This window comes from Laccaria bicolor, genomic scaffold (assembly GCF_000143565.1).
Source record: "Laccaria bicolor S238N-H82 LACBIscaffold_1 genomic scaffold, whole genome shotgun sequence".
In the NCBI taxonomy this organism is placed as follows: Eukaryota; Fungi; Basidiomycota; class Agaricomycetes; order Agaricales; family Hydnangiaceae; genus Laccaria; species Laccaria bicolor.
Genome location: NW_001889872.1, coordinates 1,148,731 through 1,161,870, shown reverse-complemented (window position 1 = coordinate 1,161,870; position 13,140 = coordinate 1,148,731). Strand labels below are relative to the sequence as shown.

At 47.3% G+C, this 13,140-nt stretch overlaps 5 protein-coding genes and 1 pseudogene across 6 annotated transcripts; 4 read left to right on the top strand and 2 right to left on the bottom strand.

The window, feature by feature from the left end:
• Positions 1 to 57: 57 nt before the first annotated feature.
• On the top strand, positions 58 to 2,486 carry LACBIDRAFT_187260 (uncharacterized protein; the record flags this gene model as incomplete). The annotated part of the gene is made up of 6 exons (XM_001873964.1): positions 58 to 477; positions 525 to 722; positions 777 to 1,289; positions 1,337 to 2,092; positions 2,147 to 2,223; positions 2,282 to 2,486. 6 exons carry the CDS (start codon positions 58 to 60, stop codon positions 2,298 to 2,300), a joined length of 1,983 nt encoding a protein of 660 aa, XP_001873999.1. The 3' UTR covers positions 2,301 to 2,486.
• A 185-nt stretch (positions 2,487 to 2,671) lies between these two features.
• Positions 2,672 to 3,462, top strand: LACBIDRAFT_301097 (uncharacterized protein; the record flags this gene model as incomplete). Its single annotated transcript, XM_001873963.1, has 6 exons — positions 2,672 to 2,699; positions 2,756 to 2,782; positions 2,837 to 3,000; positions 3,054 to 3,169; positions 3,219 to 3,322; positions 3,377 to 3,462. 6 exons carry the CDS (start codon positions 2,672 to 2,674, stop codon positions 3,460 to 3,462), a joined length of 525 nt encoding a protein of 174 aa, XP_001873998.1.
• A 406-nt stretch (positions 3,463 to 3,868) lies between these two features.
• LACBIDRAFT_228628 lies at positions 3,869 to 5,627 on the bottom strand (annotated as a pseudogene; the record flags this gene model as incomplete). The annotated part of the gene is made up of 7 exons: positions 3,869 to 4,057; positions 4,117 to 4,419; positions 4,478 to 4,608; positions 4,691 to 5,043; positions 5,091 to 5,145; positions 5,199 to 5,334; positions 5,385 to 5,627. Coding segments are annotated over 7 exons (1,410 nt in total).
• A 152-nt stretch (positions 5,628 to 5,779) lies between these two features.
• LACBIDRAFT_301095 (protein PTM1) lies at positions 5,780 to 7,819 on the top strand (the record flags this gene model as incomplete). Its single annotated transcript, XM_001873962.1, has 12 exons — positions 5,780 to 5,834; positions 5,891 to 5,947; positions 5,999 to 6,102; positions 6,154 to 6,526; positions 6,582 to 6,715; positions 6,768 to 6,860; positions 6,909 to 6,963; positions 7,013 to 7,075; positions 7,128 to 7,271; positions 7,320 to 7,448; positions 7,500 to 7,646; positions 7,695 to 7,819. The coding sequence occupies 12 exons, from the start codon at positions 5,780 to 5,782 to the stop codon at positions 7,817 to 7,819; spliced, it is 1,479 nt and encodes a 492-aa protein (XP_001873997.1).
• A 62-nt stretch (positions 7,820 to 7,881) lies between these two features.
• Positions 7,882 to 8,157, top strand: LACBIDRAFT_301094 (uncharacterized protein; the record flags this gene model as incomplete). Its single annotated transcript, XM_001873961.1, has 1 exon — positions 7,882 to 8,157. The coding sequence occupies one exon, from the start codon at positions 7,882 to 7,884 to the stop codon at positions 8,155 to 8,157; it is 276 nt and encodes a 91-aa protein (XP_001873996.1).
• Positions 8,158 to 8,660: 503 nt separating this feature from the next.
• Positions 8,661 to 11,596, bottom strand: LACBIDRAFT_229137 (uncharacterized protein; the record flags this gene model as incomplete). The annotated part of the gene is made up of 3 exons (XM_001873347.1): positions 8,661 to 10,832; positions 10,885 to 11,394; positions 11,450 to 11,596. 3 exons carry the CDS (start codon positions 11,594 to 11,596, stop codon positions 8,661 to 8,663), a joined length of 2,829 nt encoding a protein of 942 aa, XP_001873382.1.
• Between the last annotated feature and the right edge of the window lie 1,544 nt (positions 11,597 to 13,140).

Genomic DNA, 13,140 nt, shown 5'->3' with positions numbered 1-13,140 from the left:
CTCACAAGGTCAACAAGATGGTCAAAACTTGGCCATGCCGAATATCCTCATTTCTTCATGCCATCGCCTATACCCCGCTTTAGAAGATCAATATTCTGGGCAATCCCAATAGCAGCAGGCATCACTCTCTATCTCATCCCAAGGCATAATTCTCAAATCCCCACCATATTCTCTTCACCTACCATCATTCCCTGTCCTCCTACAAACTTGAATCCCACCATCTTCTCGCCTTCAGAGTCACATCGCTCTCTCATAACTAGAATTCTCGACATCCTCCGTGATACAATATGGGAGCCTCTGTTGACGGCAAAGCGTTTCATCTACCTATTCGCCCTCTTCCTCCCAGTAATAGTATCCAGTCCAATGTTACTCGTCGGAAAACCAAAGAAAAAATACAAAGGCGATAGATGGGGCGCCATTTGGTGGTATGGCTTTCTGGTTCATCAAATGGAATCCGCAGGTCCTACCTTCATCAAGGTATCGACCTTTCTCCTCCTTCGTTATTTAACCAATCCATTCTATAGTTGGCACAATGGGCTGGTTCTCGCGCCGACTTGTTTCCGACATGCCTCTGTGAACGCCTAGGCTCCCTTCATTCACAGGGCAGGAACCACCCACTGTCACATACCAAGGCGGTAATCGAAAAAGTTTTCCAAAGGCCGTTTGATCAGGTATTCGAACATTTTGATCAAGTTCCCATTGGTTCTGGAGCCATTGCCCAAGTGCGTTCTGGTCAATTTTTTTTTTCGTTATTCATCTATCTAATGTCCGTCAAGGTTTATCGAGCAACTCTCAAACAAACCCTTCTTCCCCCTTCCTACCTTGGTCCACGCAGGACGCGGAAATCACCCGCGGGGCCCCTCGGCCCTGTTATTCGTCAAGACCCTCCTCCATCCGTCCCAACTGCGTCTGTGGCCATCAAAATTCTCCATCCGCATGTAGCTAAAACAATCTCTCGTGACCTCTCCATTATGGCCTTTTTTGCACGGTGTATATCAATCCTACCTGCGATGCAGTGGTTGTCTCTTCCTGAAGAAGTCCAAGTTTTTGGCGCAATGATGCACCAGCAGCTGGACCTGAGAAACGAAGCCGACAACTTGCTTGCCTTTGAGAACAACTTTGCACCGAGAAAGGTGCCCGTAACGTTTCCGAGGCCCCTCAAACTGTGGTCGACGAAAGATCTGCTTGTAGAAGAGTACGAAAACGCCCTTCCACTAGAAGCTTTTTTACGCAACGGAGGTGGTCCGTATGACGAACAAGTGGCCACTGTTGGCTTGGATGCGTTTCTGGTATGCCTTCAGCACACTCTGATCTCCACGCTCACCAATGGCTGCAGAATATGCTCCTCCTTGACAACTTTGTTCATTCTGATCTTCACCCTGGCAATATCATGATCAAATTCAGCAAACCACTGACTACCCGTATATTGCTCGAGAACCTTTACGCGCAGATGTTCCACAAAAACGAATCGGATGGAAAGGGCCTCCCCGTTTCGGCCACACCAGTTAGTGACTCCGAATCTGACAGCATCGTCGCGCGTTTGCGCTCTCTTGCAAACTCGCCCATCGAATGGCACCAAGAACTTGAAAGTCTCCACGAATCCGGATATGTTCCAGAAATCGTCTTCATTGACGCTGGGCTCGTCACTACCCTTGATGCCCATAACCGACGAAACTTTCTCGACCTCTTTCGCGCCGTGGCCGAATTCGACGGCTATCGAACTGGACAACTTATGATTGAACGATCACGGTCCCCCGAACTCGCCATCGACACTGAAACGTTCGCCTTGAAAATGCAGCACCTTGTTTTAAATGTCAAGCGAAAGACTTTCTCCCTTGGCCAAATCAAGATTTCGGACTTGCTTACGGAGGTATTGAAGGCGGTGAGGGTACACCATGTAAAGATGGAAGGCGATTTTATCAACACGGTAATATCCGTATTGCTATTGGAGGGGATCGGTCGACGGCTGGATCCAGGGATGGACCTGTTTGCGAGCGCGTTGCCAATCTTGAGGCAGTTGGGAGGGCAAATGGCTACGAAGGAATCTTTTAATAAAGACTTGCCATCAAGCAACCTGGGCGCCTTGTTAAAGGTATTTGACAAAAATTAAAGCTTACCTCTTCCTTCTCATCATCGCTTCTGTTAGGTTTGGGTGTGGGTTGAGGCTCGCTCCTTCATCTCTTCAGCCATCGTCAATGCAGATGATATAATCAAGTATGACTGGTATGGAGGTCTAGCTGGAGTCATTATTCCATCACTAACTCTTGGCATCTATGCGCAGGTTCTGCCCGAGCATTTAGCAATTTGCCTCCCACGAAAATGTATGCCACACCGAGATCCTCACCTTGCACGTACCTTTGAACAAACCCAGGCCCATACCCTAGATCAAAACTAGATTGTAATGCCCAAGTACGGTATTTTCTTCTAATACACAGTCACCGCTTCTTTTTGTTATTCCGAGCTGGAAACGACAGTTTCAAATTGGCTATTGCGTAATTCAAGCCTCAAGGCCAATAATCTCGTTTTTCTAGTCTCAGTACATGTTTCAAGTATGCAGTGTACGTAGCTATACGCGTAGAGCACGGGGGACGCAATCTGTAGCAGGATATTGAAGGTGGAGGTAGAGGTATACATTTATTTACACTGAGGTGACCCTCACTCTGTAACTGTCATGTCTGAAGATCCCATATCCTTCAACCGTAAGTGCGCACAATGCCTACCATATGGTGTGTCCTTTTTAATTCGTAGCCTACAGAAATGGTAGCAGGAATCACGGAATTCAGTGCGCAACGACAACCCAGCGATTTCCCCAGTGTTTACTGACTGCCGCCACAAGTCGAGGTCGCCATCCATACGATTCTCTACGTGCGACAAATATACCCAGCAGAACTCTTCGTCCGTCGCAAGAAGTATGAAACTCCCGTCTTTCAGTCGCGGCATCCTGCTCTGAATGACTATATCTCTGGCGCTGCAAAAGCTGTAGGAGATGAACTTGCCCACGTTTGTTCTGGTGGCTAGAAACGTAACCTGTGAGCAACTCACAGTTTAGCTAGGGGACTGTCGACAAAGTCGTTGTCGTCATCAAGGATAAGGAAGAGGTTGCATTGGAACGATTTATATTTTCCGTCGAAAATATGGTGGAAGTGGAGTCGTTTAATAAGAACGTCAGGTGAGCCGCCGTATAAACCAAGTATAAGCAACAACTCAGCCTTTTACAGTGTGGAGGGTGCCATGACTTCAACATCCCTCATTCAATATTTTCGCTCTTTCCTTGTCAAACTCAGTATGATCGAAGCGCAGATAGGGCAGATGTACCTTGGAGGTGGGTATTTCAAAAAATCAGTAGCCTGGAAATTCCACTGAAGATGATTCATAGACAATGTATCGTTTGCCGTCGTTCTCGAATTGAAGGATGGTGAAGCGCCGTCAGTCTCGCAAACGAAAGTCAGTGACGTTGAGTAATGCACCTCCAAGAGTCTCACAGGTGATAGGACCCTCCACCGTGGATTCCGGCAGATACACAGCACACTACGGACGGTGCGTCTGATAAAGCGGAACTACACATGATTCGTGCAGTCAACACGGGCATCATAAATGTGACGGCCTTCCATTTTTTCTGCATGGACTTGCCTGATCACTCTTTTTTCCTGGTAGCTTTCGCTTGCTGTCCAAGAATCGGGGGAAAAGGTGAAACGGGAGCGCGAGAAGTATTTACTCAAAAAGAAAGCCGAGTTAGCGAAGAATAAACCTGAAATTAAGATATAGTATAATACACATGCACAAGCCCTAAACGTCCACACGTATGCGTTGAATAATTGGTATTATTCTTTCCCATTCTTCCATTGCCTGGAAAATCAAAATTTTTAGCTTAGCGGAGGGTAAATGGGAAAACATCGATGCTTGCCGCCTTGTAGAACTCGATCTGACCATCAGCGAGATTTCCAAGCATCTCCTTCATCTCTGCCTCCTTAGCGTACTGAAATACAGCTTGCTCCCGCAGCGTCTCATCGCTGAACGCATCTGAAGTCTCGTGTGCTGTTGTAACAGCATCTTGGAGCTGCCCAAGGACGATAAGCAAGGATCGACAAAAAAAAAATCAGCAGTTTGGCAACAAACCTCTTTGATTTTGATATCCAATTTTCGCATTTTTTCCACCCTGCTCCTATCATCATCCGTCCCGCGGATGGCATCGACGCGGTCCTTGAGATATGCACCGAGACCGAGACCGGTGCTTCCGGCGTGGCCACTGATGACAGCAGCAAGTCTGTCGCGATCCGCAGTCACTCCAGAGAGGTAGTCTGAAAGTTCCTCAAAGTCTAACTGCTTTTGGTCACGCAATTTCAGAACAGCACGGTTTGCATGCGAATACGTGAGCAGAGAGTGGAGATGGAGGAGAAACGGGTCGGTCGTTGTTTGTGTCTAACAAGTGAGCTACTCATCACAGGATTGCTGGGAGATGAACATGAGGTAAACGAACCGTGTGTCGAAGAAGAGCGGAGAACTCAAGCAATGTATTTGAGAAATGGTTGAGGGGATCGGTGATACCTGATTCTAGGAATCCAAGACCTTGGACAGCGACTGCTAAGTCATGGTAATCCGCCGTAAGGTCTTCACCGGATTCAGGATCGCCATCTCGTTTAGCCTTAGACCCAGAAAACGGGATTAGAGGGAAAGATAGTAAGAGACTTACCGCTTGTTCGACTTCGGACGCGACTATAAAGTCGCTCAGAGACAACTAAACTCTCTTCGAATTTGTCAACATTCTCGCGCATAATCAAAAACCTTTCATCAGGTTTACGGACGCGTGCGAAAGCGTTTAACAGGGTGTCTGAGATATTGTCGATGATCCCAGGAGTCGGCTCTTGACCTGGTGGGTGGGCAACATGCTGGTGCATTTGTACGTGCTATGAAGTTTGTGTTAAAATATAAATCCGGGTAAGGGAGAGTTGGCTTGCCCATTCAGTGGATTCAAAGAATGCGCGTACGAGAGTACTCCGTTGGAGTGTCGGGTGTCGTGCCAGTCGCTGTAAGAAACGATGTAGGCTTTGAGACCATGAGTAAAGTTCGAAGTGTTGAGTTCAAATATTTACTCCAGACGTCGACGTTCCATAAACTCTGGACTGAACCTGTCTCCAGTGAGGTACTCTGCGGCGCCCTGTCAATGCCTTTGCCGTTCATAATCGCAGAGTGAGACAAACCTAACCGATGCTTGTCCGGCAACGCAGGAACAACACAAGCCGAAAAGTCCCGAACGAGATGGTCTCTTAAAAACACGAAGTCTTGGAAGCGACGACGTGCTGAGGGGTTGGGAGTAGAGAATATTGGAAGGTTGGTCTTGGGAGAATGAATAAGCAAAGAAAGAAATAAGAGCATGATATGGATACCTTCGCCTGGACAAGGTATGAGACATACGCGTCCTTCGTTTCTGCGAGCTCTTTTACGGGGTCCTTGACGGAGGTGAGGAGGTAGCCTTCCCACTTGGGCTGCAGAGGGTCATCGTTAGCACCGACAGTACTCTGTCTGAAGCCAGGACCAGATGGTGTGATTGTATCATCAATGTCGTATGTGGGCGCCGAGGGAGACTCCCAAGTAACGCTGTCGAAAACGTCCTCGTCGTCGCCGAACATGATGAGTAGTAGCGGCAATTACTTACGTAACGACTGCGTTGAACAGCCGAATCCTCTGTACGAAACAAAGGTCAACACATCTCATTCCCCTACCTCTCATGGCGTCCTATCATCTGCCATTCGGTACTTTTCTCATCTTATTCGGCTTCCTAATGTCCCATTTTCTTTCTTTTGCCCGCGCATACGAGGTTCCCATTCTTGACACAGGTTTGCAATCTCCTACCATCAATAATTTCGCGCGTGTATATTGAACGGCCAGTCAGACTATTCTCGGCAAATATGTAGCGGCATGTGGGGAGGGTCTTCTGCGTTTATCAATGGTATGCTGCGTTTCTTTCAACGTTGTACAGTTTGTCTGACACGTCTGATAGTCAGCTTTGCCGCCTCGTCACAAGGGCAACTTGCAATGGTGATATACGAATGGGCAGATGCAAAGTATCTCGGGAATGCGACGAGTACAGACGAAGACCTGCCTGTGAGTCCTGCGACTCCCTAAATTACGTTTTGAAACTGAGGCTTAAAGCAGAAGATATATGTTTGTACCTCCAGCGCAGTCTTGAGTGGGTTCTGCACGCGCGAACAGCTTGGCCGTTTTATTCTCGATCTTCCGAACGGCAAAACTATCAACGATACTAGCTTCTGGTCCACTAGAGTTGATCTTCCTGCAAATAAGACCTCCGCTTCACCGACGTCTGCCATCACGGCAGATAGCTTGTGGGACAACCCTGCTGGAAATCCGACACCCCCTGCCAGCCCCTACGACTCACCCTGGCGTCGTCGCTCTAGCTCTAGCTATTTAGTCTCATCCAGAAGACAAATTAACTCTAGTCCTGCTGACATATATTCCTATACATCACCGATCTCTTACCCGGTCCGTAAAACTGGATTTTATTGTGTAGGCGAGTTGCATGTATCTCGAGTCATCGAAGTTCTTCTTAGATTTTCCCCCATCAGCTGTCATTCCTGTAACTGTTCAATCTCCTACCGCGGAGACTGACATTACCCGACATCCATCGTATAACGGCCTCGTCCTTTTCAAGAATACATTCGACGGGAAATTAGCAGCAACCGACTATCCGAAAGTTAACGTATGTGTAGGGACTATACCCAAAATTTTATTCTCTAACTCGAGCTGCATAGTTTTATTTCGCCATGTTCATCGTATACTCTGTGTTTGGGATGACCTGGGCTTGGTTGTGCTATCAGCACATGCAAGAGTTGTTACCAATCCAAGTAAGCCCCGCTTTACCTGCTGCTTAGTCTTCCTTTGAACTGTGTCAGTATTACCTTTCTGGACTCGTTGGCTTGCTAATAACAGAGATGGTTGCCAACTGGGGTAAGCCACTTGTTTAGGTTGATACTAGGCTTCGTTGATTGCGAGGCAGGTTATTATCGGTATCTCAATGCCCATGGCAGAAGTACAGCGTCTACTGCGTTTTTGATTGTCGGTACGTCCAGTTCCTGTTTTCGATGCACTTTCACCCATGAATCCAAATGCAGTTGCTATCTTGGATGCCGGTCGCAACTCCATGTCGTTTTTTATGTTGCTTGTTGTGTCCTTGGGTCTCAACGTTGTTTGTGAATCTCTTGGTCGGACAATGCTCAAGTGTCAAGCCCTTGCGGTGGCTCATTTTATATTTGGGAGTACGTGTTTGTTAATCTTTGTGATGAATTTGATCTGATACTTGCCAGTCCTCTACGCTATTGGCATCGTTGAACTTGAACTAGAATCGACCTCCGCGTTGATATTGCTTCTTTTCATCATCCCACTCGCCTTCACTTTAAGCGGTTTTCTCTTGTGGATTATGTATGCTCTGAATGGTATGTTTACTGTACTTCTAAAGGGTCTCTGTAATTCAACGTCTCATATAGCCACAATCGCTCAGCTCCGCGCGCGGAAACAACGGTACAAGCTCAAGATGTTCGAACGACTGTACTACATCCTTTTATTTTCAGTCCTCATAATTGGAGTTTTTTTTGTGGTCTCCTCGATGTCCTTTTCAGGCCGACTTGCAGAAGGTAGTTTGACCCGTTCCCAATGTTTCTCAAACTAATGTTTCAACCAAGACTACGCCGGCAGGACGTGGCGTGTGCGGTGGTGGCTCTTGGATGGTTGGCTGGCTCTTCTTTATCTTGTATCCTTTATTGCGATTTCATTTCTTTGGCGACCAACTGCAAATAACAGAAGATGAGTATCTTTCTACATCGTATGAGATATACCAGACTTATCATATATTGACTTTTTACATTGGCCATGTCTGACGAGATCGCTCAAGAGGACGAAGAAGCAGAAGACTACGATCTCGAATCTATTCAACTTCGTTCTCAACAACGCGATGATGATGATGACGCCGCCACCCTTGTTGGGGGGAGACCCGGTGGGCCAGATACAATCTCTGAAGATCACGTCGTTTTTGAGATTGGCGACGAGGATGACGAGGATGACGATGCGTCAAAAAAGCGCAGGGCAAATCGTTTGTCGGGTGAAGATCACGGGGGGGAAGATGAGCGTCAGGGCTTGATCAGATAGATGCTAGCCTTGGGACTTACAGTATATATATATTGACAGCAGTCGGCTTCATGTGTAGAATATCATAGCGGTACATTCGTTAAGTTACACAAAAACACATGCGATATTAATCCCGTATACGACCAGATGATACTGTATAAAGGCGAGCAGCTATGTTCATACTTTGCAGTTCCTGTGAAATTGAAGATTGAGGAATTATAAGGATAAAGTCTACTTTTTATCTCTCACCTGGAAGAGCAATTTTGCAGCGTAAGGAATATAAAGCTGCGAACAGGCCGTCTTGTTTTTGCAAGCACGACACTGGGACACCCATAAGGCGAGTAAAAATGTAAATTGCGTAACTAACTTACCTCGAAACTTTGTTTTTTCTGGAAGAACGAATGGAACGTCAGCAAAGAACATGAACGTAGCTTGGGGAATGCTTACGAGATTCGCGATGGCTGTAAGTCCACATCTAGAAAGGCAGGTAGGCGTTAGGTTAGAGACTCATCGTTTCAAGATACTCACATGTCACAAACATGCAGGCGATAAGCATCACTGGCCTCAAAGAGCCGCTCTTTCAGGAAACCTGCGATACCATGAGAAATCATACAATCACGCTCCATCTCTCCGAAACGCAGGCCACCGTCACGACTTCGACCTTCGACAGGCTGCCTCGTAAGAATTTGGACGGGTCCCCTGGCTCGAGAATGGATCTTGTCGTCAACCATATGCTTGAGACGCTGATAATAAGTAGGTCCAAGGTACACCTGAGCTTGCAATTTACGGCCAGTGTGACCGTGGTACATCACTTCGAGACCACGGGATTGATACCCTTTCTGTCGTAGGAAGGTGGAGACAGACTCCACCGTTAGGTCTGTGAAAGGCGTTGCATCACCTTCGTTTCCGATGAGCGTCGCAACTTTCGAAAGAAGACATTCGACTAAATGTCCAATTGTCATTCGAGATGGGATAGCGTGGGGATTGATGATAATGTCAGGCACAATCCCTTCAGCCGTGAAAGGCATATCTTCCTGACGATAAGTAATTCCAATCGTTCCCTTTTGTCCGTGACGAGACGCAAACTTGTCTCCAATCTGTGGTATACGCGTTGATCTTACACGGACCTTAACGAATTTCTGGCCTTCTGAGTTGGTCGTGATCAACACTTGATCAACGATACCACTCTCAGTACTCTTGAGTGGCGTTGAGACATCTCGACGAGTATGTGTTTGTGTGCGCTGCCCAAGTTCCTCACTATCCGGGGGAATCGGAGCGGTTTTGCCAATAATGATGTCTTCACCAGCCACACCGGTACCTGGAGCAATGAGGCCGTCATCCTCGATCTTGTCGTAGGTGCCATGTTTCATGCGCAAAGTATTTTCCCGTGTGGGTTTCTCAAATTCCTCAAGTTGCTGCACGCCGCTCTTTTTCTCGAGATCCATGTAACTTCGATAGTAGATACTGCGGAATAACCCACGATCGATAGAGCTCTGATTCATAATCACGGAATCTTCTTGATTATAGCCACTGTAGCAAAGAATGGCTACGATAGCATTCTGGCCTGCAGGCAGTTCTCGGAATTTGAGGTATTCCATCGATCGGGTTGTCGCGAGAGGCTTTTGTGGATAATAAAGGATATTGGCCATGGTGTCCATGCGGATCAAGAAGTTCGTTAGATAGATCCCCATCGCTTGTTTGCCCATAGCTGACTGATATGTGTTACGAGGAGACTGGTTATGATCGGGGAAAGGAATAATGCTGGCACAAATGCCAAGAATCATGCTAGGATGAATTTCGCAATGTGTCCATGTGTGTGCGTGAGTGCCAGCCTTTAATCGGGCTGCTGGATCAAACTCGCCGTCGTTCGCGTGAAGATCAACGCCACTTTGCTGTAGGCGAGAATTTTCAAGATCTTCAGGAGTCATGGATATCATCACCGTTTCCTCTTCCTCAGCATCCAGTAACTCAATGATGCCACCCTTTACCAGATGTTCCCATTTGTATTCGTCGCCATCATCGTTGAGGCCGTTACTGAGCCATTTGACGTGCTTCTTCTGAAGTGCCAGCTGTTGGTTCTCGACGATGAAAAGTGGTCGACAAACACGTCCAGCATCGGTGTACAACCTCAATTCCTTCTCTCGGATGTCTCGCACAACTGACACTTCAGGGCTAATGTCGTCTTTCCTTCTCAATTTCTTTATCGTCTTCACCAAGTTGGCAGGATCGCGATGCACACCCATCCATACACCGTTCACGAAAACTTTTGTGCAGGGAGTTGATGAGTGCGCGTTCTCTTCCAATGACTCCAATCCCCATTCCTCCAAAAACTCGATAACGGGCGCGGAGTAAGACCCGACTGATATGCACGCCATAAGGGCGAGGTTCTTGACAAGACCACAGGCTTGACCTTCAGGGGTTTCCGCAGGGCACACCATACCCCAATGGGTGTTGTGCAACTGACGAGGTTTGGCGATCTTGCCTTCGCGCCCTAGAGGAGTGTTACACCGACGAAGATGTGACAGAGTGGATGCATATGTGTATCTGTTCAAGACCTGAGATACTCCTGCCTTGGAAGACATTGACTTTTTCTGATCCCCCCAGTTACCTGTCGCCAGAGAGTATTTGAGGCCGTTTGTGATGGTTTGATGCTTAACTGCAAGGGCAAGGTTGAACTCCTTATGGGTCTCGACGCACTGAAGAAGAGAGGTCAATACGTCTCATGGCACTTAAGCGAAAGTCAGCAACCTTTTGTAGATAACGATAAACGTCCTTGGTCAACTTTCGGAAAAGCATGCGGAAAAGGTTGGCAAGTAAAGGACCAGCCAGATCAAGACGTTTCTTCCCAAAATGATCACGGTCGTCTAACTCCCTCCGTTCCAATGCTGCAAGTAAGAGCCGATGGATCATATAGCCAAAGAAATAGGCCTTCTTCGACTCAGACCCTTCTGCCATGGAAACATGGGGTAACATCTCCTTCTGCAGGATCTCCTGGGCATATCGGATACGACGCTCTCTGGAAAGACCAGTTGTTGTACCACGGTTGCCAATAAAATCTAAAGCAACCTCTCGGTCTTGAATGACAAAGCCATCGTCAATGCAAGGTTTGAGCATCTCGAGCATTTGTGCATCTTGCATGTCGTAGCAAATGTGCTCCAGTATGTCGCGGTCAGAAATGACCCCAAGTCCTCGGAAAACCACCCAAATTGGTATATCAACCTTAATGTAGGGTATTGTAGCCTTCATCACATTTCCAAGCTTGACAAAGAAGGTCAAATGATGTTTATGCAAACCCGCAGGAAGAGGTACACACCGAGCGCTCCTGGTTTCGATGAAACATCTTGACCTGGAACTGACTAATCGTCTTGCCTCCCTTTTCCACTGCACTACGGATCTCAGCCAAGAAGTTGATTGGAGATGGCTGTGCTTTGGCGAAGACATATACGTGGTTCGTCGCCATCCTCTCTTGAGCAATAAGAACCTTCTCAGAACCATTTATGATGAAGTATCCACCAGAGTCGTATGGACATTCATTAAGGTCGTACAAATCCTGATCTTGAAGGTCCCTGAGAATACAAAAAGTAGAGCGGAGCATGATTGGGACCTGTTAACGTGCATTGTATGAGTCCAAGAGAATAAGTCAATGAAGCCTCGCTCGCCTTGCCAATCCAAACCTTCGTTGCATCGTCAGGATTATCTTCATGCTCAGCTTCCCACGCAATATCGCCAGGCATCCCATCTGGATCCTCACGTCCCACCAAAACACGCTTCCTCATCTCAATGTAGAGCGGTGCAGAGTACGTTAGGTTTCTCAGCCTTGCCTCTTGAGGAAACACGGGGACGACGGAACCATCCGCCTCTGTCACTGTTGGACGGGATAAGTATATTTGACCAAATTTAATTTCATAGCGACGGGTCATGTCTGTTTCATGCCCTGTATGTTGATCTGCTTGGTCGAGGATCAAATCCGAGTTTTCGTCGACAAGTTCCTGCATCGTATTTTGTACGAATTCGTCGAAGGAGTCCAGCTGCTGACGAACGAGACCCTTTTGTTCAAAAAAGCTGGAGATTACCGTCCAGCAATCTTCTTGTGTTATCTCTTCATATTCGTCCTCGTCCTCGTCCATTCCGTAAGTAGGGTCATCATAGGGATACGGCGCTTGCACTGGCCCTCCAATATAGATTAAGTTTGAGAGTGGTCAGCTCCAGCAGAGAAGGTACCTTGACTCATAGTCTAATAACAGCTCGGAGATGGGTCCAAATGCAAGACAGTGATCTTCGCGTGTCGAACTGAGTTTTATGGCGGATGGGATTCCGTTTGGAATGCGAGTGGAGATGTGCTGGAAGCCGTCAAGAAACAACTTTGAAGCTGGGTCAAAGTTAGGTGCCCCTCACGTTGCCAAGCTTTATTTGTCCTTGCTATTCTCACGATTGCAACAGGCCAAAAATTCTTGACATGGTAAACTGTTTTGCTGTCAAAGCTGATCAATACAAGCATGCGTTGAACGACGTATGCATCATCAAAGGTTCTCGCTATGGATACACTAAGCGAGGGCTAGACAAGAGTCAAAGAAATATATCCCTCTTGATAGACTCCATAATTCGGCTCATCGACCCTCATTGACTGGCACCTCGCCTGCGAGCACGACAAGCGGGATCAAGCTTTACAGCTAAATGCAAAACCCTAGACACCTCCCGAAAATATCTGGTGTCCGCCTCGCTTTGTGCAAACAACCGCATTTGGTTCAAGTCCGTACCATCGTAACCTCGATTGGAGTGTGGAGCACTCCATTACATTACATACACCCCGAGTTGGTGGAGGACTTGCGTCATTCGTGCCCGCTTCCTTCCTCAAATGGTTGTTTGCACAAAGCCAGGCGGAGTGAAGAAATTTCTTGGGGGTGTCTAAAGTTTTGCATTCAGCTGTAAGGCGAGGAAGATAAGAGTCACTGCGATGAGACGCTGAGAGAGCAAGCTGTATTTCAGTATGCAAAGGAGGCAGAG